Below are 27,835 nucleotides of genomic sequence, written 5' to 3' on the forward strand. Positions count from 1 at the left end.
TTAGCTTTGCCCGGATGATAAAGTATGGTGATGTCATAGTCTTTCAATAACTCTAACCACCTACGCTGCCGCATGTTCAGATTCGGCTGAGAAAAGATATACTTAAGGATATGGTGGTCAGTATAGACCTCGCAATGCACTCCATAGAGATAATGCCTCCACAACTTCAAAATAAACACCACCGCTGCTAACTCTACGTCGTGGGTAGGATAGTTCTTCTCATGTACCTTCAACTGTCGAGAAGCATAAGCATAACTCTACCTTTTTGCATCAATACACCACCCAAGCCGACTCCCGAAGCATCATAAAACACAATAAATGCCACACCCTCCTCGGGTAAGGCTAGAATAGGTGCTGAAGTCAATAATTCCTTGAGCTTTTGAAAGCTCGCCTCACACTCATTAGTCCACTGAAATGCCACGGTCTTTTGAGTTAGCCTAGTCAATGGGGCTGCAATAGAAGAGAATCCTTGAACAAACCGACGATAGTAGCCTGCCAACCCAATAAAACTCTGAATGTTGGTAATCGAATTAGGCCTAACCCAATCACGAACCGCTACAACTTTGGCTGGATCAACCATAATACCATCTTTGGTCACTATATGACCCAAGAATGTCACGGACTCAAGCCAAAACTCACATTTGGAGAATTTTGCATACAACTTCTCCTCTCTCAATCTCTGAAGGACTATCCTCAGGTGCCTAACATGATCCACCTCATTCTTGGAATAAACCAAGATGTCATCAATAAACACGATCACAAACGAGTCCAAACAAGGTCGAAATACCCGATTCATCAACTCCATAAAAGTAGCCGGGGAATTAGTCAACCCGAAGGACATAACCACAAACTCATAATGTCCATAACGAGTCCTGAATGCAGTTTTTGGGATATCAGATTCCCAAACTCTCAACTGATGGTAACCCGACCTCAAATCAATCTTTGAGAACACCGATGCACCTTGGAGCTGGTCAAATAAATCATCAATGCAAGGGAAAGGATACTTGTTCTTTATAGTGACTTTGTTCAACTGTCAATAGTTAATACACATCCTCATAGTACCATCTTTCTTCTTCACAAATAAAACTGGTGCGCCCCACGGTGATACACTAGGTCTAATAAACCCTTTCTTCAATAAATCTTCCAATTGTTCTTTCAACTCTTTCAATTCTACCGGAGCCATCCGATAAGGAGAAATAGAGATGGATTTAGTGTCAGGCTCCAAATTAATCAAAAAATCGATATCACGGTCAAGAGGAACTACCGGCAAGTTTGTAGGAAATACATCCATAAACTCTCTCACCACCCTCATAGTCTCTATAGGAGATGACTCTGTAGTGAGATCACGTACATGAGCCAAATAAGACAAACAATCATTATCCATCAAGCAACGAGCATGAATATAAGATATCACCCCCTTAAGATACGAACTCAAATTACCCTTCTATACCACGCTAGGTAAACCTGGATAAGCTAAGGTCACAGTCTTTGCATAACAATCTAATATAGCATGATAAGGAGATAACCAGTCCATACCCAGTATCACATTAAAATCAAGCATGTCTAATAAAATCAAGTCTGCACGGGTCTCTCTACCCAAAAATATCACTAAACATCCCTTGTATACCCTATCCACCACTAAAGATTCACCTACTAGGGTAGAACTAATAATAGGCACAATAAGGGACTCACTCACATAATCAATACCCACATCAAAATAAGTCGACACATAAGAATAGGTAGACCCTGGGTCAAATAATACTGAAGCAGAACGATGGCAAACTGGAACAATACCTGTAATAACTGCATCAGAGGCTTCTACCTCATATCTACCCGGTATAGCATAGTATAACTGACGGATACCTTTAGCCTGCGAACCACCACGAGCACCACCTCGTGCTCCACCCTTAGCACTACGGCTGCCACCTCTAGTATTCTGAAAAGAACCCCGAATAGCTGGAGCATCTGTAGAACGAACAACTAGTGCCCCGGGCCGCCCATTAGAAGAAGCACGTTTGGGGCAATCTTGGGCCTTATGCCCAAACTCATCATACACATAACAACCTTGAGGACCTGAACTCCGTGAGGGATAACCAGAAGTGTCAAAATGGCCTCCGGAACCCGAAGAACCCTGAATAGCTGTCTGGACCGGTCTGCCCTGATAACCATGGGTTCCTGAACCCGAATATTCTCTGCCCTTAGAGGAATGACCGCTGAACTGACCCTGCTGACGGAACCTCTTGGCCCCGCCCTGTCTAGCACGTCGGATACTCTCTGTCATCCTGGCATGATCAATAATACTCTAAAACGTACCTCCAGACAGTACAAGAGAGGCTGTAGCCTCTTGGAGATAACCGGCGAATCTCTTCACTAGCTTGCGAATCCACTCGAACTCAATGGGAATACTCGAAATAGCATAACGAGATAACTCATGAAAGCGAGTCTCGTACTCAGATATAGATAGGGAGCCCTGCTCCAGTCTGTCAAACTCATCCCTGCACTGATCACGGAGGCTATAAGGCACAAATCTCTCAAGGAACATCTCAGTAAACAGTTCCCAACTCATCATAGGAGAACCAATAGGTCTACGAGCAAGAACCGACCTCCACCACTCCTTCGCTACTCCCGAAAATTGATATGAAGTGTAAGCTACTCCATGTGCCTCTAAAATGCCTAAGTTGAACAACCTGTCTTGGCACTCAGTCAAAAAGTCATAGGCTTTCTCTCCGGCTATACCATTAAACCTTGGAGGCGCTAATCGAACAAACCTCTCGAAGCTCTTCTACTCAGCTATCTACATGGCAGCACTAGTAGAAACTGACGGTGCTGCAAATCTCGGAGGTGCAATAGAAAGCACTAAAGAAGAACCGGGAGTATAAAATCCTACACTAGGCCCCTGAACTGGCGGTGTAGCACCAACTATGATACGAGAACCTATGCTACCTAGAAGAATACCAGAGGTAGGAGTACCATCCAGTCTAGCCAATAATCGAACCAGTAGCTCCTGAAGCATCAGAGCACTATCGGGAACCACAGGAGGCTGGGATGGCCTCTACTCCTCAGTCTTCTGCTCCAAGTCATCCTCATGCTCGTACATGGGCTCAGGTGATGGCTCTCTAGCTCGTCCACAAGCAGGTGATGCTCCCCTCGCTCGGCCTCATCCCCTGACTCCACTACGTCCTCTACCTCACCCGCGTACTAGGGCTCGAGCAGCAGGTGCAGCCTCACCCTTAGTAATTGTGGCTCTAGTCCTCACCATCTACGCAGAACGAATATATCAGAGGTATACAATATTTGATATGAATAATTCGCACGAAGGGAATAAAATAAAAGAAATCTTCCTATTAAGTATCTTGTAGCCTCTCAAAGATAAGTACGGACGTCTACGTACCGATCCGCAAGACTCTACTAGACACCCTGCTCTTTAACTTATGAGATCGGTGAAACCTAGTGCTCTGATACTAATTTTTCATGACTCAAAAATCAAGGTCATGATAACACACATCTCAAAACCCAATCTGATGTGTAACCCTAAAAATAAAACTCATACAAGACTCTCAAAGGGGAAAGTGATGCCATAATTTAAATAAAAAGAAAAACAATAAAAAAAAATTATTCCAAAACCTGGTGTCATAAGTATAAAGAGCATCTAATACAAGGTTCGAATCTGAAGATACAACATAAGTCTCTAAATGATACAAAAGACTGAAAAATAAAGATAGACTAGTGACAATCCGAATTCTGGGACCTCACCACTAATCTGAGAATACACAATCCACAAGAATATCAACTGCCACGTGAGGTACCCAGACTAATATCTGCATCAAAAAGGGATACAGAAATAGGAGTGAGTACAATTCACATATACTCAGTAGGTTTTAGCTGACTGAGCATAATGAATTAATCAAACCTATAAAATAAACTAAGGAACGTTTCCACCTACATACAGAAAAGTCTCACTTCGGCATCGGTGCCGCCAATTTATATATATATATATAGTGGCGCGAGTAAAGTAACCCATAATAATAGCTCATAATCGCAATTAATCAAATAATTCAAGCAACATAGATATCAATGCAATGCAATGCAATATGATGATGCAATAATGTGGTACGATGGAATCAAGATTGTCGCACAGCCTGTCGTATACACCTGGCGAGCTGTGCTACCAAGCAGGACCCATGGGGGTCTCACAGACCATATACCTCAATCACAATATCTCATTATCCTTGCCACCTCCTCGTGGTCAAGGGATCACAATGCATCCACTACCCTTTCGTAATACTGTCTCGGACAGGGACTCAAGATACAAAGGTTTAAAGGTGTTTCATTTTCTTTCTCAAAAAGAATTTCCATATTTCTCAACTTCTATGATGAATGAGGATGAATGCATCAAAACACATATGACATGGAAGTAATATTCAACTCACATGTGGTAGAAGGTTCAAAATTCTCAAAACTTAACCTATACATGATATTCACCCTCAATAAATAGTAATAGGAATATTCATCCCTTTCTCAATAATATTTTAATACTCAAGCATTCTAAAAACCCCCCAACTCAACCTCTCAGGTGATCATCACAAGTCAAATAATATACTCAAGTTTCTCTCTTAGGCAAATCACGAATCACATACTCTTAAAGCAAATAAGACAATAAATAAGGCCTCCACATGGGCTATGTAATACAAATAAACCCCCACATGGCAATACATTAATAAATAAGCCCACACACGGGCATCACAATATATATATAACATTCTCAACTCATACTACGACCTCATCCCAAAGTCTATAACATATGAATGACTAATTACTCCATCTCAATCTCAAAGAAGGATAGTCAAACCTACCTCAATTGTCGAAACCGTATTCGAACACCTCCACCGAACAAGCAACTCTCGAATTCAATGTTCGGACTGACAATCCACTATCAACAATAAAACATACACATCACAAGGAGTCCAATGACACTCATATTGATAGATTTCGAAACCGGGGGTAAAATGGTCCAAATATTAATTATTTCTGAAAAAGGTCAAATCTAAAAATTTATTGGACAATCACATTCTAATTATAATAAGGAACTCATGATTGAAAAACCCATAAAAATAGAGCTCAAAACGAGTTAGAAATCACCATTTTTCTTAAATTCGAATTAGGAAAGAAACAAAGATTTTTGGGATTTGAAACTAAAATTTAAGAGTTAAAATCATCAAATACTTAATGAAAAAGGAAATTTTTAGGTCAAAAATCACTTACCCAACACTTTGCCTCGAAAATCTCTTCTCAAATCATCTCAAAGAGTTCAAGAACTCAAACAAATGCTGAACAAACTATTGAAATGGGAAGAAATAGGCATTTTCTGTCCAAAAAGTTACTATTCACGCGTGTTACTGTTCACGCGTGTTGACCACGGTCAACTTACACCACCACCCTTCAAAACATATTTTTGACCCTCAAAACTCATTCAGAACTGTATAATTATGAACCGATAGTGCAAATTGATCAAATAACACTCGGGGACACTAAAAAAATAGGGATAAAATGATAATTTCACATAAATTTTTAAAAATGACCCTCAAGGTCATTACATGATTCCTTTGTTAATTAGGTTTATTTTAATTTTCGTATACCTTTTAGCCGACGGTGGAGTATTTTTTGTCGGGGCTATCAAAATAGAGGAATGTATTTTGGTTCCTCCATATGTTCTAAATCCACATTTAAAACTGTGTTCCATGTTTTGAAGCACAATCCTTAGTCCGATTGCACGTCTGTAGTATATATCTTTCTCTGTAAATCTTATAAAAGATCTAGATGATAGAGACCACTTTTGTCATTTTGTAATAAGATATGATAGGAACTAATCGCTAACATTTTTGTCATTTTATAATAGTTTTAAGAGGATAGAAAAGTATACGTAGAAGATAAAAAAATGACACTTGATATTTTGTAAGATAGAAAAGTCTTTTCTTTCTTTAGATGTTTAGGATAGGTATAAAGTCATTATCAAGCTATTTCTAATTTTAAAGTCCTTAGTTAAAGTCCGTCTCCTTCATCTATAAAAGGAGATAGTCTGTAAAGAAAGGGGGCATCGAGAAATCATCAGCCTTCTTTTTCTTTGTACGAACATCTTCACTATTAATAATAACTAAAAAGTTTGTGAGTATTTTCTGGAACAAAATTTTATTATTTCTGTTATAATTACTTTTCTTTTATAAAAACAATAGTCTCCCCTTTCATATCACTCTTATGCCTTAGAGTAGAAAACGAACTAAGGTTGTGCTGAGTTATGCTGAAGGAATGTCAAATAAGTTACCTGTTTTCAGGTTGGGATTGCAATATTCGAAAAAAGTCTCGACGGATACCCGGTGTAATTTTGATCAAAATGGGATAGATATGAAAGCGTGTTGGTTCCTTATCTTTTTATTCAAGTTAAGATATTATACTGTTATAATATCCTGTTGCTCTGAAAAAATTACTCTAATTCAAAAGTTATGTTAATTTTAGACATAACATATTCCTCCTTAAGAGGCTTTATTTTACTTGTTAAACAAGATGATAATGTTATTAGATATGAAAATATACCTACCCGGATACTTGACTTATCGAACCAGCGATTTTCTGGACCCCCTCTCCCCGTTGGTATCAGAACCATGATAGATATTAAAGACGTAGAGGTAGATATTACTCAAAACATGTCCATGTCCTCATTAGATATTAATATTAGACAAGAAAATAGTGAAGATAAATTTGATAAAATAACTAACTCTTTAAAATGTGATAAAAATTTTAATGACATAGATATAAAATGAAAAGGCATCCCTCTTTTTCAGATATAAAAATAGATAATAATTATCTATAGAAGTTTAGAAAACATTTAAAGGATACCCAAGACGGTAAAGAAAAATGTGAAAAATTATAACGTTTACTTCTAAAAGATAATAACGAAAACGTGAAAGATTCTATTATTAGAACAAAATAAATATTAGATAATTATGACAGAGTCATAGAAGGACTAACTGATAACATAAAACTCATTCAACTCGAAATTAAAACTCATCCTTCTAGCATAGGATAATGAATAGATTACCCTCTTTTACAGAAATAAGATTAGATAATCATATGTATTGGACCTTTCAGAAAAACTTAAGGGTTGCTAAGATAAAAGACGAATCTTACAAAAGATATTTAAAAAGATTAGACTCTGATAAAATTGAACAGGTAAGAAGAAAATATAATACACGCTAATGAAGATGATATAATAGGAGAATGAGATAATATAAAATTGCTTCAAAACTACTATTTCAAAAAGCATCCAGCTAATTTAGGATAGAATGAAAAATAAATCCAATTATAAATTATTTAATGAAGAAGATCCTCTAAAAATAGAACACGACTTGTACGAAATACAAAAAATAATAATTTACTTTGAAAATTTAATAGTTAAAGAAATTCAAACTTTGAAAGATATACTAAATCAAAAGGATATAAATGTTGATAAAGAACCTATAAATAAAACTTTAGATACCACAGGATCCCATATTTCAAAAATAAAAATACCTAAAGAGTACGGAGGAAACAATTTAAAATGGTAAGCTCCGACTCAGAAAATTCTGAACTAGATAATCTTATAATAAATATAAAAGAAACTCAGTTAAAAAATGAAGGTGATATGATAAACTAAAAAATGGATACAGTCAAACCAGAAGAAGTAGATTTTAATCCCAATATTACTGAGCTTCCTACTCAGGCTGAAACTAGACGAACAAATTTTAATAGACCCACTAGGGCTTATGCAGGTGTAAATGCTGCATTAAGAACAAACGATAGTCACACACCCGTAGGATCAATGAATAGTGAAGCGATTAACCCGTTTGAAATATATCTAGATTTAGATTGCATTAATAATACTAAAGAAGTTATAGATAAATGGGAAACTTCTTTCAGGATAGCAGTAACAGTAAACAAAATGGATTATGACACCACTAAACATTTTATAGAACGAAGTCTATTAAATAGTGTGTTAAGATTTTGGCAAAACTTAAATGATGCCACTAGAAATGATATTTTTGGTACCGATGATAATATTGCTAATTTAATTATAAAAGCTACAGAAACTATAAGATTAGAATTTGCCAGATAAGGTAATATTTTAAAAGATCATGCAACGATTAAAAAATACGAAATTACTTTGTTACGATTACAATTATGTGATATGTGTGAAATAGATAAATATATTTGTGTCTTTTAAGATTATTATTACTATGTTTATAACAGAGTTAAAAAGACAGAAATGTATTTACGATATTTTTAACTAAGATACCAGACCCTTGAGGTAAAAAGTTAATATATACTTATAATCTCAAAACAGTAGATACTTTAGGAAAAAGAATAACTTATTTAAAAGATAAACTTAGTACATGATGTGCAGATATCATATTAGGTAAAGCAACAAAAGGATTAAGAAAGTAAGTAAGTCTATGTTGTGATAATCCTAAAATGCCTATAATGATTTGATGTGAAAATCCTTATTATTACAAAAAGATTAAAAGAAAATATAAGAAAAAGAAACTATTTAAGAAAAATATTTTAAAAAGAGAAAGGCTAGATATTACCAAAAGAAAAGATATACTAGATATAACAAACCTTTTTATAAAAAGAATAATAAAAGAAAAAATCCAAAAGAATGCAGATATTACTACCGTAAAGAGATAGGACACTATGTCAATAGATGCCCAAAGAAATTTGCTAATAAAAACAAGAAAATAGAAATCAATGAAGATATCTAAGAAATGATAAATTTAGAAAAATTTATACAACTAAATAATTTTGAAGAAGTTGAATCAGACGATACAATTTTTATATTAACTGATACGGATTATTATTCTTCGTCAGAAGAATACAGTCAAAATGAATAATGAAATAGAAACTGATATAATAGAAGAAACGATAGAACAAGTTGGAGAATATAAACAAGATATTTTTATTGATAAAAAAAATTAAAAAATACAAAAAGAAAAGTTTCCTTTAACCAACTACTCAGGATTTGACGTAAATATACTTGATAGATTCGGATTAAGAAAAAGATAGCATCATTTGTTTTACGGATTAAATATCCAGGAAAGAGCACTAGAAGTTTCTCTTACTTCTAAGAAAATAATGATTCATTTATTATCCAAAAAAGATATTCAAGATAAATAACGAAAAATAAAAATAGAAATTCAAAATACTCTAGGTTGGATACATATAGGAGCAATCCAGATAATAATAAAATCCACATTTAGAGAAGGATTAGATACCCCAATAAATTTAGCTATTATAGATAATAGGATAATAAACAGGAAAGAAGCCTGCTTAGGAATACTACGAGAAAATTTACAACACGAAAAGATTAAATTTAATATTTATCCTAGAATTTCATATCATCTTCTAGATAAAGACTTTGATAAAATTTTATGCTTAATACAAGATTTTAAAAAAAAAGATTTCTTTCACAAATAAAAGACCCTATTCGATAACATATGTAATCTCATATGCTATTTCAAATACACATCATTCAAATTGCTTTGCCATAAAAGAGACAATAGATTATCCCTATCTATTTGAGAAAATTAGTCAGATACAAATGTCTAGTATAATACAAATACAAGAAATAAAAGATATACCATTAGATTTAGATTTACAATCTAAACCTTTGTACAATCAACAAGATTCTACATCTCGATTATCCTTTGAGAAAACTCGAGTCATAAACCATGTTGTGATGATAAAAAGAACACAATCAGAAAGAGTTAGACAATCTATCTTAGAAGCAAAAAATGATGAAATAAAAAATTATAAGATAAAAGAAGAATATTTTAATGATATATAATTTATTTCCATCAACATTCTATTAGATACAGGAGCTAGTGGAAATTACATTAGCCTTGGGCTATGTAACCATCTCCAACAATATAAACTAAAAGATAATCATCTTTATACTGATTTTAATGGGAAAAGACATGAAATAACAAACATGATAAAAACCATTTTAAAATTTAAAGATAACACTATACCTATAAGACTATTGGTTGAATCAGAAAAAAATAATGATATGTTAGAAATACTGCTAGGAACCACTTTCCTAGAAAGTGTAAAACCATATGATATATTTGATTATGGTATCAAAATTACATATAATGATAAGATAATATTCATATCAAAATGACAAGTCAATATAGTATATATATTCCTATAAGAATAACGTATAAAGATTATAAAGCAGAATATTTTGCTGCTTATATAAATAATGGACCGAAAAAATGTTGTTGTAGATCAGAAATATTTCCCAAAGAGTACCATCAAGAATTACCTATTATCAAAAGAAGAGATATATCAAATAATATTGTAACAATGTCTAGAGGCATTGCTCAGCCGATTATACTATTAGAATATTTTTTAATAAAATATCCCTCATTTTATTTTTATAATACAAGACAAGATGTACTATTAGAAAACGACTTTTTAGAAATATTTCATAGCGTACTATACGATAGAGTTCTATTTCAAATAAAATTTAAGACTCCTTGTCAACATACAACGTTTTAAAACTGCTTAATCTAAAAGATTACCTATTCAATTTAAACCCCGCACAGCCCAGCGTGGTAGTATAGGATACCAAACCAAACCAATTTTTCCAAAAAGTACTCCATTGCTACAATATGATACTGATTGGGACAACTCTCAAATAATAAATCGGCAATATCCCCTGCTAGAATATCAGATAACCTTCAACAAATTAGAAGAAAGTTTGGATATGATCAAACAAAAATTAGAACAATGTTTTTCTGAAAACCCCTTAGAATTTTGGGATAAAAATAAGATAGAAGCCAAACTAGAAATGAAAGATAAAGATAAAGTTATTAGAGTGAAACCAATGAGATACAACCCCGAAAACCAAGAAGAATTTCAAAAACAGATTAAGAAATTATTAAGTTTTAGAATAATAAAACCTAATAACTCTCCTCATAGTTCACCCGCCTTCATGGTTAAAAATCATGAAGAGATAGTACGAAATAAACCAAAAATAATTATTAATTATAAAAAATTAAATAATAATACTATATTTGATGGATATTTTCTACCATATAAGGAAAGTCTAATTAATAGAACTACTAACAAAAAGATATTTTCTAAGTTTGATTGTAAAAGCGAATTTTGGCAAATAAAAATGAATAAAGATAGTATTCATTATACTGCATTCTCTACCCCTCAAGGGCAGTATTAATGGTTAGTCATGTCATTTGGATTAAAAAACGTCCCACAGATATTTCAAAGAAAAATGATAATATCTTTAAAAATTATGACTATATATTTGTCTACGTTGATGATATTTTAGTCTTGTCTGATAGCCTTGAAGAACATCTGATACACCTAAATAAGTTTACTAACTTATGCTTAGAAAATGGATTAGCACTTTCTAAAAAAAAACAAGCCTATTAAAAAATGAGATAGAATTTTTAAGAATGATAATTGATGGAAACGGTATAAAATTACAAAGCCATATCGTTGAAAAAATATCTGTTTTTTCTGATAAATTAACCAATAAAAAGCAAGTACAAAGCTTTTTAGAAATCCTTAACTACGCCTCGAATTATATCCAGAATTTGGCTGAACTAAGAAGGCCATTTCAGAAATTATTAAAAAAGGATAAGAGCTTTGAATTTAATGAAGTCTTAATGAAAAAAGTAAAAAATATTAAATCTATTTGTAAAAACTTACCAAAATTACAATTACCAAAAGATAGTGATGATTTAATTTTAGAAACAGATGCCTTGGAACAGTGCTGGAGCAGAATATTAAAAAAGATAGATTATGATCATAATAAAAATAAGATAGGAAAAAATCTATGTCCGGAACCTTTTCAGATACACAAACTAGATATCATATTAATGAAAATGAATTGTTGGCCGTAGTAAAAAATTGTCAAAATTATATTACTTCTTACTACCTAAACGATTTACTCTTAAAACTGATAATACACAAGTAAAGACTTTTGTTCATAATAATCTTCCGTCAAAATCAAAATATAAACGATTTATTAGATGGAAAATGCTTTTGTCTGAATACTCTTTTGATATTGAAATTGTTCGAACTGACAAAAATATTGCAGCAGATTTTCTCACCAGAGATGGAAAGAATTAAAGACCATCTTCAAGATATTGATAAAGAATTTAAAGATATTCGAACGGCAGTTTCGGATATTATCGAAATTGCTAATTTCAATTGTGAACAACTGATTGCTGATAAATTAATCAGCATATGTGCCCAAATAACGTCCAAAATTGGATAGTGCAGCGATTCTTATGATATTGTTAATAGTTTGATAAAAGCGCAAAAAATGATAATACCTCGACAATTACGGAGGAAAAAGATAAGTATGAAAAAATATCTTTTAGACCCTAATTGCCTTAAAAAGGAATTACTTTGAGATATAAAGAAAAATTCGATAAGCTACTTCAAGCCATTGGAGATCAAGAATAGATAATGAGAGATTTATTTTCTCTTAAAATTACTTCCAACAGGTACATCGATTTTACAGAATTATATCCTCGAATCAATTACTTGCAAGATTCATCCCCTCAAGAAATTAGATACTAGTATGATTTTGGAGCGATAAATTCTATTTATCTTACTTCTCCAAATTTTTCAGAAATTAGTAGATTACCGTCATGGGTACAAGACGGAGTAAAAGATTGTTATCTCAATAACCCAATGATTACCGTAAAAGATATTTTGGTCCTTAAGTTTATTTCTGCCGGATCAGATTTTCACAAAGAAGAAAGATATTCTGCCTACCATTTTATGCAAATTGAAAAGACTAACGATTTTAATATTGTAAATAATTTTCAAAAAAAGATATTTCAAAGATTCACCAACAAAGATGTCCATTATAGACATGCTATTGGATTAAGAATTGTGTTGCAAAATATGGAACATAGTTTCAAAAAAGGATTTAGAACTTATGGAGGAACCAAAATACATTTCTCTATTTTGATTTCCCCGACAAAGAACACTCCGCCGGCAGCTAAAAGATATATGAAAACAAAGATAGATTTAATTAATAAAGGTATTATTAAGTCCAGCCCTCAAGCTCAGCAACGATTGTGCGAAATGAGGAAGCATGCCAAAGGCACGTGCGAATTTTGCTCTCCAAAAAAGGAGAAGATAATTGAAGATGTCATGTCAACATCCTCCGAATAGGAACGACACAAATGGATGAAGGATGAGAAGATAAGGCAGAAGAAGAAAGAAAAGGATGATAGCTACTGATAGCTAACATTTTGTCTTCTTGAGAAGATACGTAGAAGATAAGAATTGAAAGACAAGAAGATAAATAGATGAAAGCGACTGATAGCTAATTTTGTCATTTTGTAAGATAGAAGATAAGGATTCAAAAAAGATAAGGATGCATTTGGTAAGATAAAAGACCCTTTTGTCATTTTATAAATAGTGATAGTATAGGGGTCCTACTAGTTTGACAATTAATTTGTTTACTTTGAAAATATGAGGAAGAAGAGTCGTTTCTTCTTTTTTCTTTTACTAGTAGACAAAATGTCATTGTCAAATAACTATTAAATAAATGTAAATGTAAGTACGGATAGGTTTTAAGTCCGTAGTTGATCATATAATATGTATAATATATTGAATTCAAAATGTATTACAATTTGAATTCAATATTATATATTGTTGTGAGTTCGATTGTTGTTATTTCAACAAATATAATATATTTTTAACAACGTAAATTAATTTGAATAGTATTGAAATGTTTGAAATTCATACATAATACTTATAATACATTTTTATTAAAAATATTTTAGTTATATATTTACCACGTGCATTGAAACATGCCTATAATATGTATAATATATTGAATTAAAAAAATATTATAGTTATTTTAAATTTTTCTCTTATTAACAGTGCTAAAATATATTATTGTATTAAAAATATTTTTGTTATATATTCACCACGTGCATTAAAATATGTATATAATATAATACATTGAATTCAAATTCTATTATAATTATATTTTATTTTTTCTTATTAATGAAATATATTATTGTATTAAAAATATTTTAGTTATATATTCACCACGTGCATTGAAACATCCCTATAATATATATAATATATTAAATTCAAAATGTATTACAATTATTGTTTATATTTATTTCCTTCATTGTATTAGAAATGCATTATACATGTATTTACATAAAAAATCATATAATTTAAAAAGTAGTAAAATCATCAGTTCCATAATATCCAATTCAAAATTAAGTTTAAATTAGAATAATTAATTATTGTATATTTTTTAAAAAAAAGAGAAAAAGAAAGATAAAGAGAGAAAAATCGGACCAAAAAAAGAGAAGAAAGAGGGGGCAGGAGGAAGAAAGAGAAAGAGAGAAAAAGGGTAAAACGGAAAGAAAAAAAAAGGAAAGAGAGAGAAGGGGGAAGAAAGAGAAAAATATATTATTATTTTTTACTATTTCAGATAAAAAATATACTATCATTTTTGGTAAAACTAAAACATGTACTAAAACTCGTAATTAATGTTATATACTATATTATCTATGTAAATGACCCCATTGTTTTTTCCTTTTTTTTCTCTCTTCTTCTTTTATTCTTCTTCTTTTAAAAAAATTAATATAAATATATACTTTATACTTTGACCTAAATATTTACTTAATATTTTAAGTTATTTAAACTAATTTAATTATAATTTATGTTTTAATTTATGTTTTAATTTAAATTCAATCTTATTACATTGACTACTAATTAACTACCATTGTTAAGTTTTATGAAATATGAAATTTTAAATATTCAATATTAATTTTTCTTTCTTTTCAAAATTCTTTTAATATTGTCACAGAAATTATTAGAATTAAATTTTAAAAACAAACTGTAAATAATCTTGTCAATTGACAGTTTTGTATGCATTTATGTCAAATGACATTTTTTAAAATTTTTTAAATATATGCATTTTTTAATATATTGACAGTTTTTAATAAATTTTTTATTTTCTAAATATAGATAATTGATTTTTATAAACTAAAAATTCAAAAATAATTGTGGCGCTGACACATGGCGCTTTTGCAGCTCCTATTAAATATATAATAGATAGATATCATTTTCAATGTATCGGACAACCAATGAATGTATCCGAGAGCAATGAAATCTGAGATTTTTGTAATTGGAAAAACTTCTGAAATAAGATGTAATTAGCCCCAGATATATGAATTTTTTTGTACTTTATACTAAGTTTATTGTAATTTATGTTATCAACTATTTTAGTTTTATTTTATTGTAATTTATGTTATCATACAATTTTAGTTTATTTTGAAGAGTATCTTAGTAATTATCTTTTATTTGTTGATCAATCTAGTTGGCAGCTAAACGGAAGTGAGCGTTCCAGATTAAGTGAATAGGACTTGAAGAGGAACTTGTACCAAGGAAAGGGGTTGAACGTACTTGCAGTAAGCATTAGAAAGCCTATTCTAGATTCATGTTAGAGAACATACCTCAACATCAGCTTCCATACCTTTGTCCAAAACGATTGTTGGGCAGCATATAAAATGATCCAAAATACTACTTGTAACCAGATGGCTTCTGGTTAAAACCTTTGTCTGGCATCCAGACCTCACACTAAAGAAGTGAAGAGGATTACAGTTAGGGAAATGAACAAAGGTTAAAGGGGTGTTTGGATAGGCTTTTTTTTTTTTTAGGTGCTTTTGATTTTTAAGCACTTTTTAATTTTTAGAGGTATTTGACAAAGACACAAAAACACTTCACTTTAGACTTCAAAAGTACAAAAAAAGAGGGCCAAAAGTCAAAAGTAGCTAGCTACCTACTTTTGATTTTTAAGTCAATTAAAAAAAGCTTATCCAAACACCCCTAATTAGTCATGATGTAACTTTCCAAAAGCCAACCACTCCACAGATCTGTACCAACAAAGCAAACAGATATTGCAAATTAGATCCTAAAATACCTATGTAGACCTATATATTTCCATCGTCTATAGGGATATTAAAGACCATATACCAAAGCTACAACAAGGCCAAGCTGATACAAAAGGAAACAGGAAGCTGATTGTTCACCTACATTGATGTATGCGCAACTTCATTTACAAGTTCACCTTCATTACTCTCAATGAACTCTTTTTCGCTTGTGATGATAACCGTCTCTGCTATCTTCATAAGAGCCGCTACTCGTCCGTTTCTTGTTGTCACATACCTCATCGGTGGGGTGTCTTGCATGGTGCCTGCAGTACTTTGTGTCATGCCCAAAACCCCTCCTCTCTTTGGATCGTGCCGTCTGATGCAAAGGTGAAGTAGGTTCTAGTGCAGAACTTGAGAGATGTTTATGATGAGAGTCTCTTTCATGACAATTGACTCCACGTTTACGATCAGAGACTTGATAGTGATCCAAAGTGAAATCACATTCATGGCGCTTTCTAGAGTCCCGACTATGGTGTTGATGACTTTCTCTCCTACGCCTATCAGAACTACTAGGAAAACCATCATTAGACCTGTCAGAGTGACGAGTCACTTTGTCTCTGCTAGCAGATGAGGAATGACGACTTTTCTCCCTTCTTTTCTCAACATGGAGGTGCTTTCTGTGTGTTTTGCGAGCAAAGCTATCATCAGAACAACTTGTACATGGTTCCCTCTCCTTGTGGAACTTTCCTGTCACTTCTCGATCAGTATTTGGGAAAAGCTCCTTAAAGTTAGACTCAGCGTGACAATATTGCCCTCTGTACAAGGGTAGTTTAATTAAAATCATAGTTTAATCAGACTACAGCTACATGAAAAAGAAAGTAAACTAGAAGAAAATTATACAAGGATGAGAAGGTGGAGGCAGGACAAAGGCAAAAGAAATATGACAAGTGCTGAAATGAAACTCACCAATGTTGTGTTCTAAATTCTTACCTTATTCCAGAGAAGGACAAAGGAAATAAACAAAGTTCTTCAAAGGAAGCATGAATAATTATCTAGCATACAATATGTTGTGCCAAAAATATTGAGTGGTACAGGGAAAGCACTAAAGTACTTGGACAGATATTAAAGTGGTAAAGGAGAACCCTGTAAAACCATACTTTGAAGGAAATGAAATGCACCTTTTTTACTTCAGCTAGAAAGCATCAAGAGTAAAAAAACTTGGTGGTTTAGACACGAGGACAGATGTCAATGAATTCAATATTCTATAACACTCAAATGTGGAGTTAAGTTTGTCAAGGATCAAAACCCGAATTAGGAAAAAGTAGCAACTTTTAAAAATCATATATTTACCCTCTGTCAAGCCTGCTTTAACTCAAAATCTGGCATCTGACAAGAAGACAAATCAATAATTGGAGCCATGATCAGCAAAAACAAGGCAGGTACTTAAGAGCAAACAGAGGAGAGAGATATTGACTTTGATAGATATTCCATGGTAATCTTGAATTCAGCAATTGCATAAAACAATTTACACGTAAAAGTACTAAGAAACGACGTTCACGAAACATATTTGGTGCGATGATCCCATTGTTGCTTGCACTATGTTCAGATGATCCCATTGTTTCTTGCACTCAGTGTTTGAGTGCTCAGACAAAAGGAAAAGTATGCATGCTAAGATAAATCAGCAACTATTTACGAATGTGATAATTCAGAATTTGAGAGGATAGAAAAGGAGAGGCCGGAGGGACTAATTTAACCATTTAGCTAAAAATGACAAACCAAATCACATCCACTCCAAATAATGCATTACATCAAGCTAACATCCAATAGAAATCAATGCGAGATAAGATTTGGAAGACTATTTCCTGTTTTAGATATTGCGAGAACAAATAAACCCGTGTCGATTACATTCTACTATTGATTATGCAGCTAAAATTACCTTCCTATTTTTTCATTCTGAATTCTCCTTTTATCTTCAGCAAGCTGGAGGCCCATGTACTCATATTGGTTCAATGGTAGATCATCTCTGTTTCCAGCTGGAAGTGCCATACCACCCATTCTCATGATTTCTCTGCGAGAAGTTTCCAAGGTCACAAATTCATTTGCATCAATTTGAATTTTAAATGATAAAGGACACCCATCTATAAATAAATGGCGTCAAGCAATCTTTGGGTTGCAAAGGCTAATCAAACGAAGAACTGACTTACCCACGTAAAGGCATGCCAGCATGCATAGATTGCATATAAGGATGAATGTAAGGTGTTGGAGAAACCATAGAAGCATTAAATGGAGCATTTCCAGCATTACCATACATATCTTCCAATGGCCTTAATGTGGAATAGGTATTGTTATTCCAGTAAGGTGATGGATAGGTTGGAAATCCTCCCGTAAGCATGAGGTTTCCTGATTCAAGCACAGCCAAAGCAAAACCATTACACATATCGCTCTGCCTACAAAGTGAATTAACGAAACAAAAGGTCAACCTGTTTGAAGCATTGGATTTGGATTGGAAGCAAGAGGACAGTCTCTGATGAGATGGTCAGGAGAACCACACACGTAACAATTACGGTCCTAAGAACCAAAAACTACCATCAGTTTATGCCTATAGGCCAAACACCATAAGCAACATGACTAAGTAAATACTTATAATTTTTCTTTCCCACTCAGTACATAATTATCGTATATCTTTCTCTTGCTATCACTGATCACATAGACCAAAATTGTTGTATTAACTCCAACATATCCAGGATATTGGGAACAGTGTATTTTTCTAATACAAACTAGTTTCAAACCCCAAAGGATCCACAAATCACTAATAAGAAGGTAATGCTTCTTCTTCTTTTTTGACTTAATTAAGCGAAAAAACATAAGTTAAAGCAGCCAAAGAGAGGTTCTTTCAAGAAAGACTAACTAAAGGGAGAATTATAAATGTGATTATGTGAAAGTCTGAAATGAGGAAAGATGTGTGGTGTTTACTCTAAACCAAACAAAAGCTATTACACACTTAGGGTGAAGTTCATAAGAATGCAGACATATAAAGGCATTGTTCATCTCAAAGTTCCAAGACATGGACATGATAATGAACACCTTAGTACTATTGCAAATGTTTCTGATGATTCATCACATTATTTACACTTTAAGGCATCTCAATGTCCTGCGCCTTTAGAGTTATAATATGTTTGAATACATGTACATGCACAGTAAATAATTTATTCATGTTTGTAAAATGTCAAGCCCAAGCAATAAATGTGCATCCAATTATTTTCAAAATCACCAATGGTGCATCATTTATCGGAGTCAAACGATGCAATAAATGACTACAATTTTAGGATCATATTCACACTCATTTAGGAATTTTCAATAGTATAGTTCTTACCTAAAACGACGTGTTCTCATATAAAAGAAAGATTGGATTGTCAAGAGACAACACTTCCTTCTCATATTTTCTTATCCTCAGTTTTATATAATAAACATTGCTTACACCCATATAGAGATATTTTGCTTGAATATACCCGACAGAAGGGTAATTTAGCCTGGATTCTAGATTTGCATGTCAGGGGTTACCTTAAATACCATAAAATGGTACTAAGCATGCTGACAAAAGTTGCATCGTACCTTTTTAACTCTACTAGTAGGCAGAAAATTCATGTTCCCACCTGCATTAAGACATGTTTTCTGATCAGTAATAAAAGATCTGTTATTGATGAGCAAAAACCAGAATTAAGATATCAAAAGTTCCAGAAATAAATTCATAATGCCAGTGGCACATGTAAAGAGCCAGTGAAAGCAGTAAATCCTACCTCTTGTGTCACACCATGGGCCTTTATTCTTCTTGATGGAAGAATTGACTGCAATCAAATAGTCAGTGAGTAACTACATCAAAACCACTATATAAAAAAAAGAATAACCCAGTAGACAAAGCAAATATGAGGAGTGCAAAAAGTAATACAAATCTCATCCTTTTAGCAAGCAGTGATACAGCTTGTTTAGTCGAGAGAAAATCAATTTGAACAGTATTTAGTTCCTTTTTACATTTTTTGTCACAACATAGAAGGTAAGGACGAAAACCTAAAACATCCAATGCTCTAGAACATGGCAAAAGAGTTACTGAACATAACCAGATAAAAGAATAGATAATGGGTTCAATCAACTTAAAATTCAAATCTATGTAAGATACTGATTGCAAAAGAAAACCAAGTATCTTGAGTAATGATCACAAACCAAAATTAACTTTGCATTTCCTTTAATAGGGAGGTGGGGAAATGGATGGCACTTGCAAACACCAATATTGAGATGTTCACCAATAAAGAGAGAGCCATATAAACATCAGTTGCCTCTTCACCTCAAACTGAAGGACAAAATGGACAAATGAATGATGAATATAAAATTTGGCATCATTCATTTGCTGATATTTACTTTTACATCGATTTGAATGTTTCACAAATCAAGTCAGCAAATTGACTGAACTAACTGTATGTTAGGGACCAATGTTTTGTAACTCCATTTAGAGCTCAAGTCTGACTTTATCTTTCGAATAAAAAAGGAAGAAAAGAACTATTGACGAATGCATCTCATCAGTAATTTCCCTCATAGAGGAATTCTAGAGACATGCATCCAGGAAGAACAAAATGAGGTTCAGCCAACAGATAAACCAGAATACATGCCAGTACTTTCCACTGATGACATATGCAGAAGAAATAGCTAAGAAAAATGGTCAGTTATGAGCTAATACCTTTCTCTTGAGCATGGGAATGAAGCAAATTAAGAGGCTTGCTTTCACCTTGACAATCTTCTGGGTCATCAGGTACACTTGGAAAATTCCAAGGATTAGCATATCGACCTCTTCCTCCATCTATTTGTTGCATTGTCCTAGACAATGATTTTTTCCTAACAAGTGAGTCATAAAATGATTCTGCCATAACTTGATTAGATCCTTTTCCAGTAGCTGAGGGTGACTGAGGCATCTCCGGTTCTCGTTGCACAACAGTTACAGCACAAGAAATATCCTTCACCTGAATGCCAGATTCACCATCTGCATCGAGAAACAGGTCAGTCCCAGCTCTTTCACTACCAGTCTCTATTCAATTTTCACAATTCTCATGTTGCAATCAATTTCACCTGGAACATATCTGCGTAAAGCATTTTCTGACTCAGCAGCAACCATCTGGGATTCAAGAAAATGCTCAATTGCTTGCCTGAGAGATAAATTTGGTAGCAGATCTTCCACTTTATATCTGCTAGAAGGGCATTTTGGGCACTTCACCTTTTCTAGAAGAGCCAGACGAATGCCTGCAGATACATTCACCCAGAAAAAGTAGAAGTATATTCTCAAGGCTCAAATCAATATTATTCAAGAACACAATATGCTCAAAAAGAGATTTGGTAAGTAATACAAATGCAAGGACTGAAGATAACACACATGACACATGCATTTCAAAAGAAACAAATGCATACTGGAAGCAGGCATAGATGAACAGACAAAATTGCTCAATAATGCATATACTACTCACATTTCTCACAAAAACTGTGCTGGCAGCAAGGTATCATCACAGCATCCTTAAAGAAGGTATTGCAGAGAGAGCATTTCAGTTCAACCGGCAAAACATTATTGGGAACAGCTGGAAAATTGGAGCGTATCACCCTTCATCCATAAGACAACAAACATCAGCATGCTTATGGGCTAAAAGGAATGACTACAATAGACGGTAGAGAATGCAATACTTGTGCAGTGTCGGTGCATCAGGAGTTTTTGGTCCAGGTAACTTTGTTGAGATCTTGCTATGATTAGAACCTGAGACAAACATTCAACCAATTTTATTCAAATAAGAATAAAAAAGACAAAACAAGACACCTTCCAAAAGATACACGACAATAAGACCAACCTCTATGGATAGCCTGATTCAAGCCTCTGGAATCAAGCTTTTGATACTGAAACCTGGACGTATCAAGGAGAATCACATTAGTCACACCAACTATGTATTCATGCAAACATTATTTAGCATGGCCCCATTGACAAGATTGCAAGAGAGATGAAAAATGAGGACAGAAGCATGTGCAAGGGAGAAGGAGCCCAAGAGCCAGGTCCCTACCCTGTCTGTAACTGAACTATTTTAGGTATGTAGGTCCTCAAAGCACGAACTAAGAACTTTAGATGCAGGAGAAAAAAACAGAGGGGGGAACATGATGACAAATACACCATGGGCATACATCAATTTAGAAAACTGCGGAGCTCTATGAAGAGTTGACCAGCGTTGACCAAATTTGACTGCAGGGTTAACCATAGGTTGACTGTGTTTGACCAGCATCAGAGACTCGCATTCTTCATACATTGACCACACACACCCATTTCCACACGACCATTTTTGTTTAGTTTAGACTTTTCCTTGTTTTGACGTATTTGGACTTGGCCTTAGCCCATTAGCTTACTTAGCCTAGCACTATAAATGGTAAATCTTTTAGTTAGGTTTACTTTTTATGGATATGCTTATGGGATGCTTTATTGAGACCTTAGGATTCTTGAAGAACTCGTTGGATTACCATTGAAGATGTAGATCTTCTTTAGTAATCTTCTTTCCTTATCTTTGAGTCAATTGTTAAAGTAATTAATGTTATCTACTAATTGTAATCTAATTCTATCAATTTAGTTCCCTAGATCCTATCTCCTCTTATTCCTTTATTTCTATTTTCTTTTAGAATTTCCCTTGTTACTATTTCTTCTGTCGTCAGAACACCACATACACAATTACATCTCTTCAGTATACAGTCTTGAAGAATTCTTATGGAGTGGAAAAAGTTTAGGAAGGGCGTCAGATAAAATGGCAGAAAGAGAAAACTTTTGGGGACAAGTAATGGTGTTGTGATGGACCTTTATGAAGGGGATTTTGCATTTTCTCCATTGCAGATGACAAAGATGCAATGCTTTTCAATGTAAGCTCTTAGAAGTGATGTTATCCAAAAGCAGTCATCCGTTCAGTTTAGGAAAGAGTGCTGAATAATTGGGAGATTGGAGAACTTCAGCAATTACCGAGCACTTCATATAATAAAGACTTGAAAATATTGAGACGGATAGAAGGAAGAGGATAAACAGGTGTCAAGCCATTCTATGATTGTTACTCATCTAAAAAGGGAAGGTTTCCTCCACATGGGGCTGTCCGGGTGCCACTTTCAGATTTGGATGCTCTCTTACAACTAATATTTGTACACATTTTTTATACTAGAGAAATCGTTTGGGGTGCAATAAAATCTAACTTACTTACCAAAGAGTAGGTTAATAATCATGAATGAGCCATTACCTAATATGTAAAATGCTTCCTTTCATGGAATATGAAGTTGCAACTTCTTGAGTCTAAAAATAAAACTTAAGGAGGTATGCTTCTGTAGGTTTTACACCAATATACACTCTTTAACATTTTACTAGAAATATAGTTTTATGACATCAAGTTTGAACTCTAACCAACTCTTTTTTGGGCTCAAACAATAAGGGAAATTCAAATGTATTGAACAGTACAACTACCTAGAAAGATTCATAAAAAAAATACCTATTTTTCCTGAAACCTGAGTCACACAGAAATTGCTAATAAGACAATATATAGAAAGACAATGATTAGGATCACCAAATATAGTGCCTCAATCACTATTTTACCATTTTCAAAAGTGTGAAACACAATCCGTGTATACTAGAGAATAGTGAATCATGGTATATATTATACATACGAATTAGGTTTTTGAGTTTGTTTCATGTGAAGAATATTTTTCAAAAATAGTACAAGGAAGAATACACTTTGGAATAATTTCAGGGCCATACGTCAATAAAGTGGGCAAGAGTGTTTTTTTGTAAGTCAATTTTCATCAAGAAACACCAACTGGTATCAAAAGTTTGCACATGTTGGTCATAAGACTTGACTAGAGTCATACATAGGTATGTGTGAAGTTTAGAGGAAGAAAGTAGTAAGCTAATCTCTTTTTACTTTTTACTTTTTTTCACCTTACATTCCTTTGTCCAATAAAGATATCATGGACAAACAGAAACTTATAAAAGAGGAGCACACAAAATTATATATGCCAAAAATTGAGGAGCAAAGGGTTCCTCTTTGGCATGCCTGGGGCTTCAATTAAACTGCTTACATCCCTATCCTCTCCAATGTTCAAATGGCCTCCAGGACAAACATTCAGTTTATACAAGCTGCCTAAGATAAAAATACAATATTCTATTTGGTCACTCAGCTCGATTAACCCAGACTATTAATCATATCTTTTGGTAATTATCACGATCTTGAAGTATTGGTAACATTATCATTCTACTGCTGAAACAAACAAAACAATTTAACAAAGTGTATATATTTGTACGAAATTCATAAGAGTGTACAATGTAACACATTGATTAAACAAGCTATCATTATTCTTCCTTTTCAGTTCAACATTACTTAATTTTAAAGCATAAGTAATCCACTGACCAGCAGTTACTTATGCAGTGTGGCTGAAATAGTACACAGAAGCATATATGTGAAACAATAGTTTTCCAAGCTGCTTCTATTTAATTTTAAACAACATTTTCCTGGTGGTGGATTAGGGGGGTGGCTAATCTTTACTAATGTTACTCAATGAACCAGAGGTATACTCTTTTTGCTGAAGAGAAACTTATTCCAAATTAATAAAGAAAGTCAGAAACAATATACCTTGGACCTGCGAGGTTCTCTTTCTCAAAGTCCCAGCAGTTCTTATGACCAAATCCTACATCAATGTTGGGAAATATTCCCTCAGCCGCCGGACAAATGTCAGCCCCAAAGTCATGAAACTCATTGACTTGCCCATCCTGTAATATATACAGTATATTAGACAACTAGTGCACAACAAGTTTTGGGTTTCCAAGTGACTATCTACAAGGGAAAAAAGTAACAGATAGCATGAGTGCGGCAAGTAAAAATGGTAACCACACTTACCACATGATTAATACGATCAACATCTTTCAACCCTAAATCCTTCATGGTACCAATAGGTGGCCTGTTACTGTATCAAACCATATGAGAGAAGTCAGAAAGAAGAAACAAACTTAAATGACATATCATTACAAAAGCACCTCAGTATCTAGATAAATACATTGTTCTGGGAAGCATAAGAATCGATCATGACCGACACCATAAACATTCCACACAAGACAGAACCTATTCAGTGAGTAGGGTCAAAGAAGAACCTTATCATACAAAAGGATAACAAATGGAATATCTTGTCAGGTAGGTAGTGAACACCAGGAAAAACTTCAGTTTATACCTATTTATGTAACAGACTGAAAATAGAATTTCCATATCAGGTAGAATATTCAAAAGCATCACCAACTTAGCTTCAATCTAATAAATACTACATATAAGTTCAACTACACTTAGGCAAGCTGGGACTCATCCAACAATAAACAGGCCTATACACGAAGACTAAGCATTCAAGATAAATACTTCACAATTGCACTTTAATAAGACATACAGTAGTAGAAGTCCTCAAAAGGATTTTGCATTTGCAAGTAGTAAAAACTCACTTAACAGTTGAAGGAATCATTCCAGCAGGAACTCTCTTGACAATTACACTAGACCCACTAGCAATCTGAAAATTTTCATCTTTATACTCTGCAACGACAAACAAAATAAATGTAGCTCGAATTAAGATCAGTTTCAGACTTTGTGTAAATCCCAGTGGATTATAAGATAGAAAACCACACATGAAAACACATTTATAGGAATGCAGAGATATATGTTACTCTGATCAGCATAGGAAAATTATAAAGTGTAAATCAATCAATCAATCTATCTATCTAACACACACTAAAAATACATTTCGACATTAAAATAAAAATGTATGAAGTTTATACACACACTACCTATACATAGATATATGTAGCTATGAATTAATAAAAACTTGAGAAACATATACACAGACACTTGCATATGTGTAGGTTCGCCAGAAATGGCAATAGAAGGCGTAGGAGTAAAACCAAAACACAAACAGAAGGAATAAAATCAAAAGAAGAGAAGGACCTTGTTCGGAGAGGGCATCGAAGAAAATGATATCCAAGTCCTGACCAATGTTGAGTTTCTTTTGGCGGGCGATCTTCCACCTCAGTTCCCGCAAAGAGATAGAGGGCCGGCCGTCTATATCAACAGAATCAAATTTTGTACAACTCCTGAATTTGAAGCGAATTGACATTCTTTCTACCAACCAGACCCAATTTAATTGATCTTCGAATCGTCTCTCTTTATGCGTATAGAGTGTGATAGATTCGAGGGTTCTTCAGGGAAAGGGGCTAAATAAGTAACCGAAGTTGAAAATTGAACAAAAACAATAAACAACGCAGCCCCTTTTTATATCAGAAAGGAGAGGGGTCACGTGTTAAATAGAGAATTCATCAACCATGACACACCAAGATTGATTATTATTTTTTTTGGAAAAATCCAAATTCTGAATCAATAAATTCACTTATCTATCTATTTATATTTATACTCTATTAAATGCATGAAAATTCTTAAAATATTGATTAAATTTTTTAATCTTCATTAAAAGATTTTATTTTATATAAAATTATTTTTTCATCAATTTCTTTCTATTATTATATTATTATCTTAATAATATTATATATTGACTATAATTTAAACTCCTTCACTAAGAATCTTTTTTCAACTAAAATAGATTTGATTCAAAAACCTTTTAAAATAATCTATAATCTTTATCTATACAATATTAAAAGCATAAAAACTCTTTAAAATGTTGATTGAACGTTTTGTCCTTCATTAAAAGACTCTCCTTTAGACAATATCGTTTTTTCACCCTTTTTCACAAATTACTATTTAATTATTTTTATAATGTTAATTTCTAAAATATTTTTGGTGTCCTTTTTAGTTTATGTATCATATATGTCCTAACAAATTTGTGGAAAAAAAGAAAAAACTCACATAGGAGTTTTGTTTTTCTTTTTATCATATAGAAGTATTTTAGGAGTTGTCGGTATCCTTTTAGGGGAAGAAATTCAATTCTCTTTTTTTTTTATTGCAGTAACTCTATATTACATAGGCGTTAAATATACTAATAATATTTTCTTTATTTTTGGGTTTCTTCTTTTTTCTTTTTCTTTTTTTATAGTATAATAGTTTATTAGAGTTCTATATAAAGTCACAACCCTAAATTGGACTATGCAAGTTTTTTTTTCTCTTTCAATTTTGTTTCTTCTTTTAGTTTGGAACGTGTTTTCGTAGTGTGATTATAAATTGATGATATATGAAAAGCTACCTACTCTATTTTATGTTATAGTACTTATAGTTTGCTTTGCATATTAATCATACATAATTAACAATTGATATTGAATTGATAATTTTTTGTGTTTCTTTTTCAGTCATATTTGCTGAAAAAGAATGCAGCAACTATAGTTGCTTTCAGTGCACTGTGGCAACAAACGCACCAATAAATGCAACAAATCACAATTACTAATATTCAAGGTAACTCACAAATTCAATTTGTAACATTTAATATTCATTCAGAGAGATATGAATACCTATTGATGAGATTCATAATGAAATATTTTGACAGTAAATTTATATAATAATAATAATTTTTTATTATTATTATTACGGAAAAGGGCCAAAACTATCCTTCAACTATTCAAAATAGAGTACATATGTCCTTAAACTATATTCTGGCTCAAAAATACCCTTCACACATACTATTGGCTCAAAAATACCCTTCACGTAATACTATTGACTCACTTCTACCCCTTTGTTTGACGGAATAAAATATGACATCTCATGTGTATTAATTTACGCCATATAGGATCTCCACATACGCACCCCACCACACCTCATCTATTAAAAGACCCAAATCTGCCCATT

General features: G+C 33.1%; 1 protein-coding gene across 9 annotated transcripts; it reads right to left on the reverse strand.

Annotated features, from left to right (window-relative positions):
* Window positions 1-4,912: 4,912 nt before the first annotated feature.
* LOC129889186 (E3 ubiquitin ligase PQT3-like) lies at window positions 4,913-26,272 on the reverse strand. Of its 9 annotated transcripts, XR_008766838.1 has the most exons (18): window positions 25,994-26,272; window positions 25,498-25,585; window positions 24,911-24,977; window positions 24,647-24,783; window positions 21,854-21,906; window positions 21,693-21,762; window positions 21,482-21,612; window positions 21,090-21,260; window positions 20,704-21,003; window positions 19,772-19,819; window positions 19,587-19,627; window positions 18,455-18,542; window positions 18,179-18,374; window positions 17,911-18,042; window positions 16,138-16,789; window positions 15,558-15,681; window positions 10,614-10,753; window positions 10,256-10,354 (listed from the first exon to the last, which is right to left on the reverse strand). XR_008766838.1 is itself a non-coding variant. In XM_055964382.1 (16 exons), the coding sequence occupies exons 1-15, from the start codon at window positions 26,160-26,162 to the stop codon at window positions 16,183-16,185; spliced, it is 2,298 nt and encodes a 765-aa protein (XP_055820357.1). In that variant the 5' UTR covers window positions 26,163-26,272; the 3' UTR covers window positions 15,044-15,681; window positions 16,138-16,182. The 9 variants fall into 9 exon arrangements, 3 of the variants coding, with proteins under 3 accessions (XP_055820357.1, XP_055820358.1, XP_055820355.1); XR_008766841.1 differs by lacking the exons at window positions 10,256-10,354; window positions 10,614-10,753 and adding an exon at window positions 4,913-4,930; XR_008766840.1 differs by having other exon boundaries at window positions 10,247-10,770.
* Window positions 26,273-27,835: the final 1,563 nt, after the last annotated feature.

This window comes from Solanum dulcamara, chromosome 5 (assembly GCF_947179165.1).
Source record: "Solanum dulcamara chromosome 5, daSolDulc1.2, whole genome shotgun sequence".
Lineage (NCBI taxonomy): Eukaryota > Viridiplantae > Streptophyta > Magnoliopsida > Solanales > Solanaceae > Solanum > Solanum dulcamara.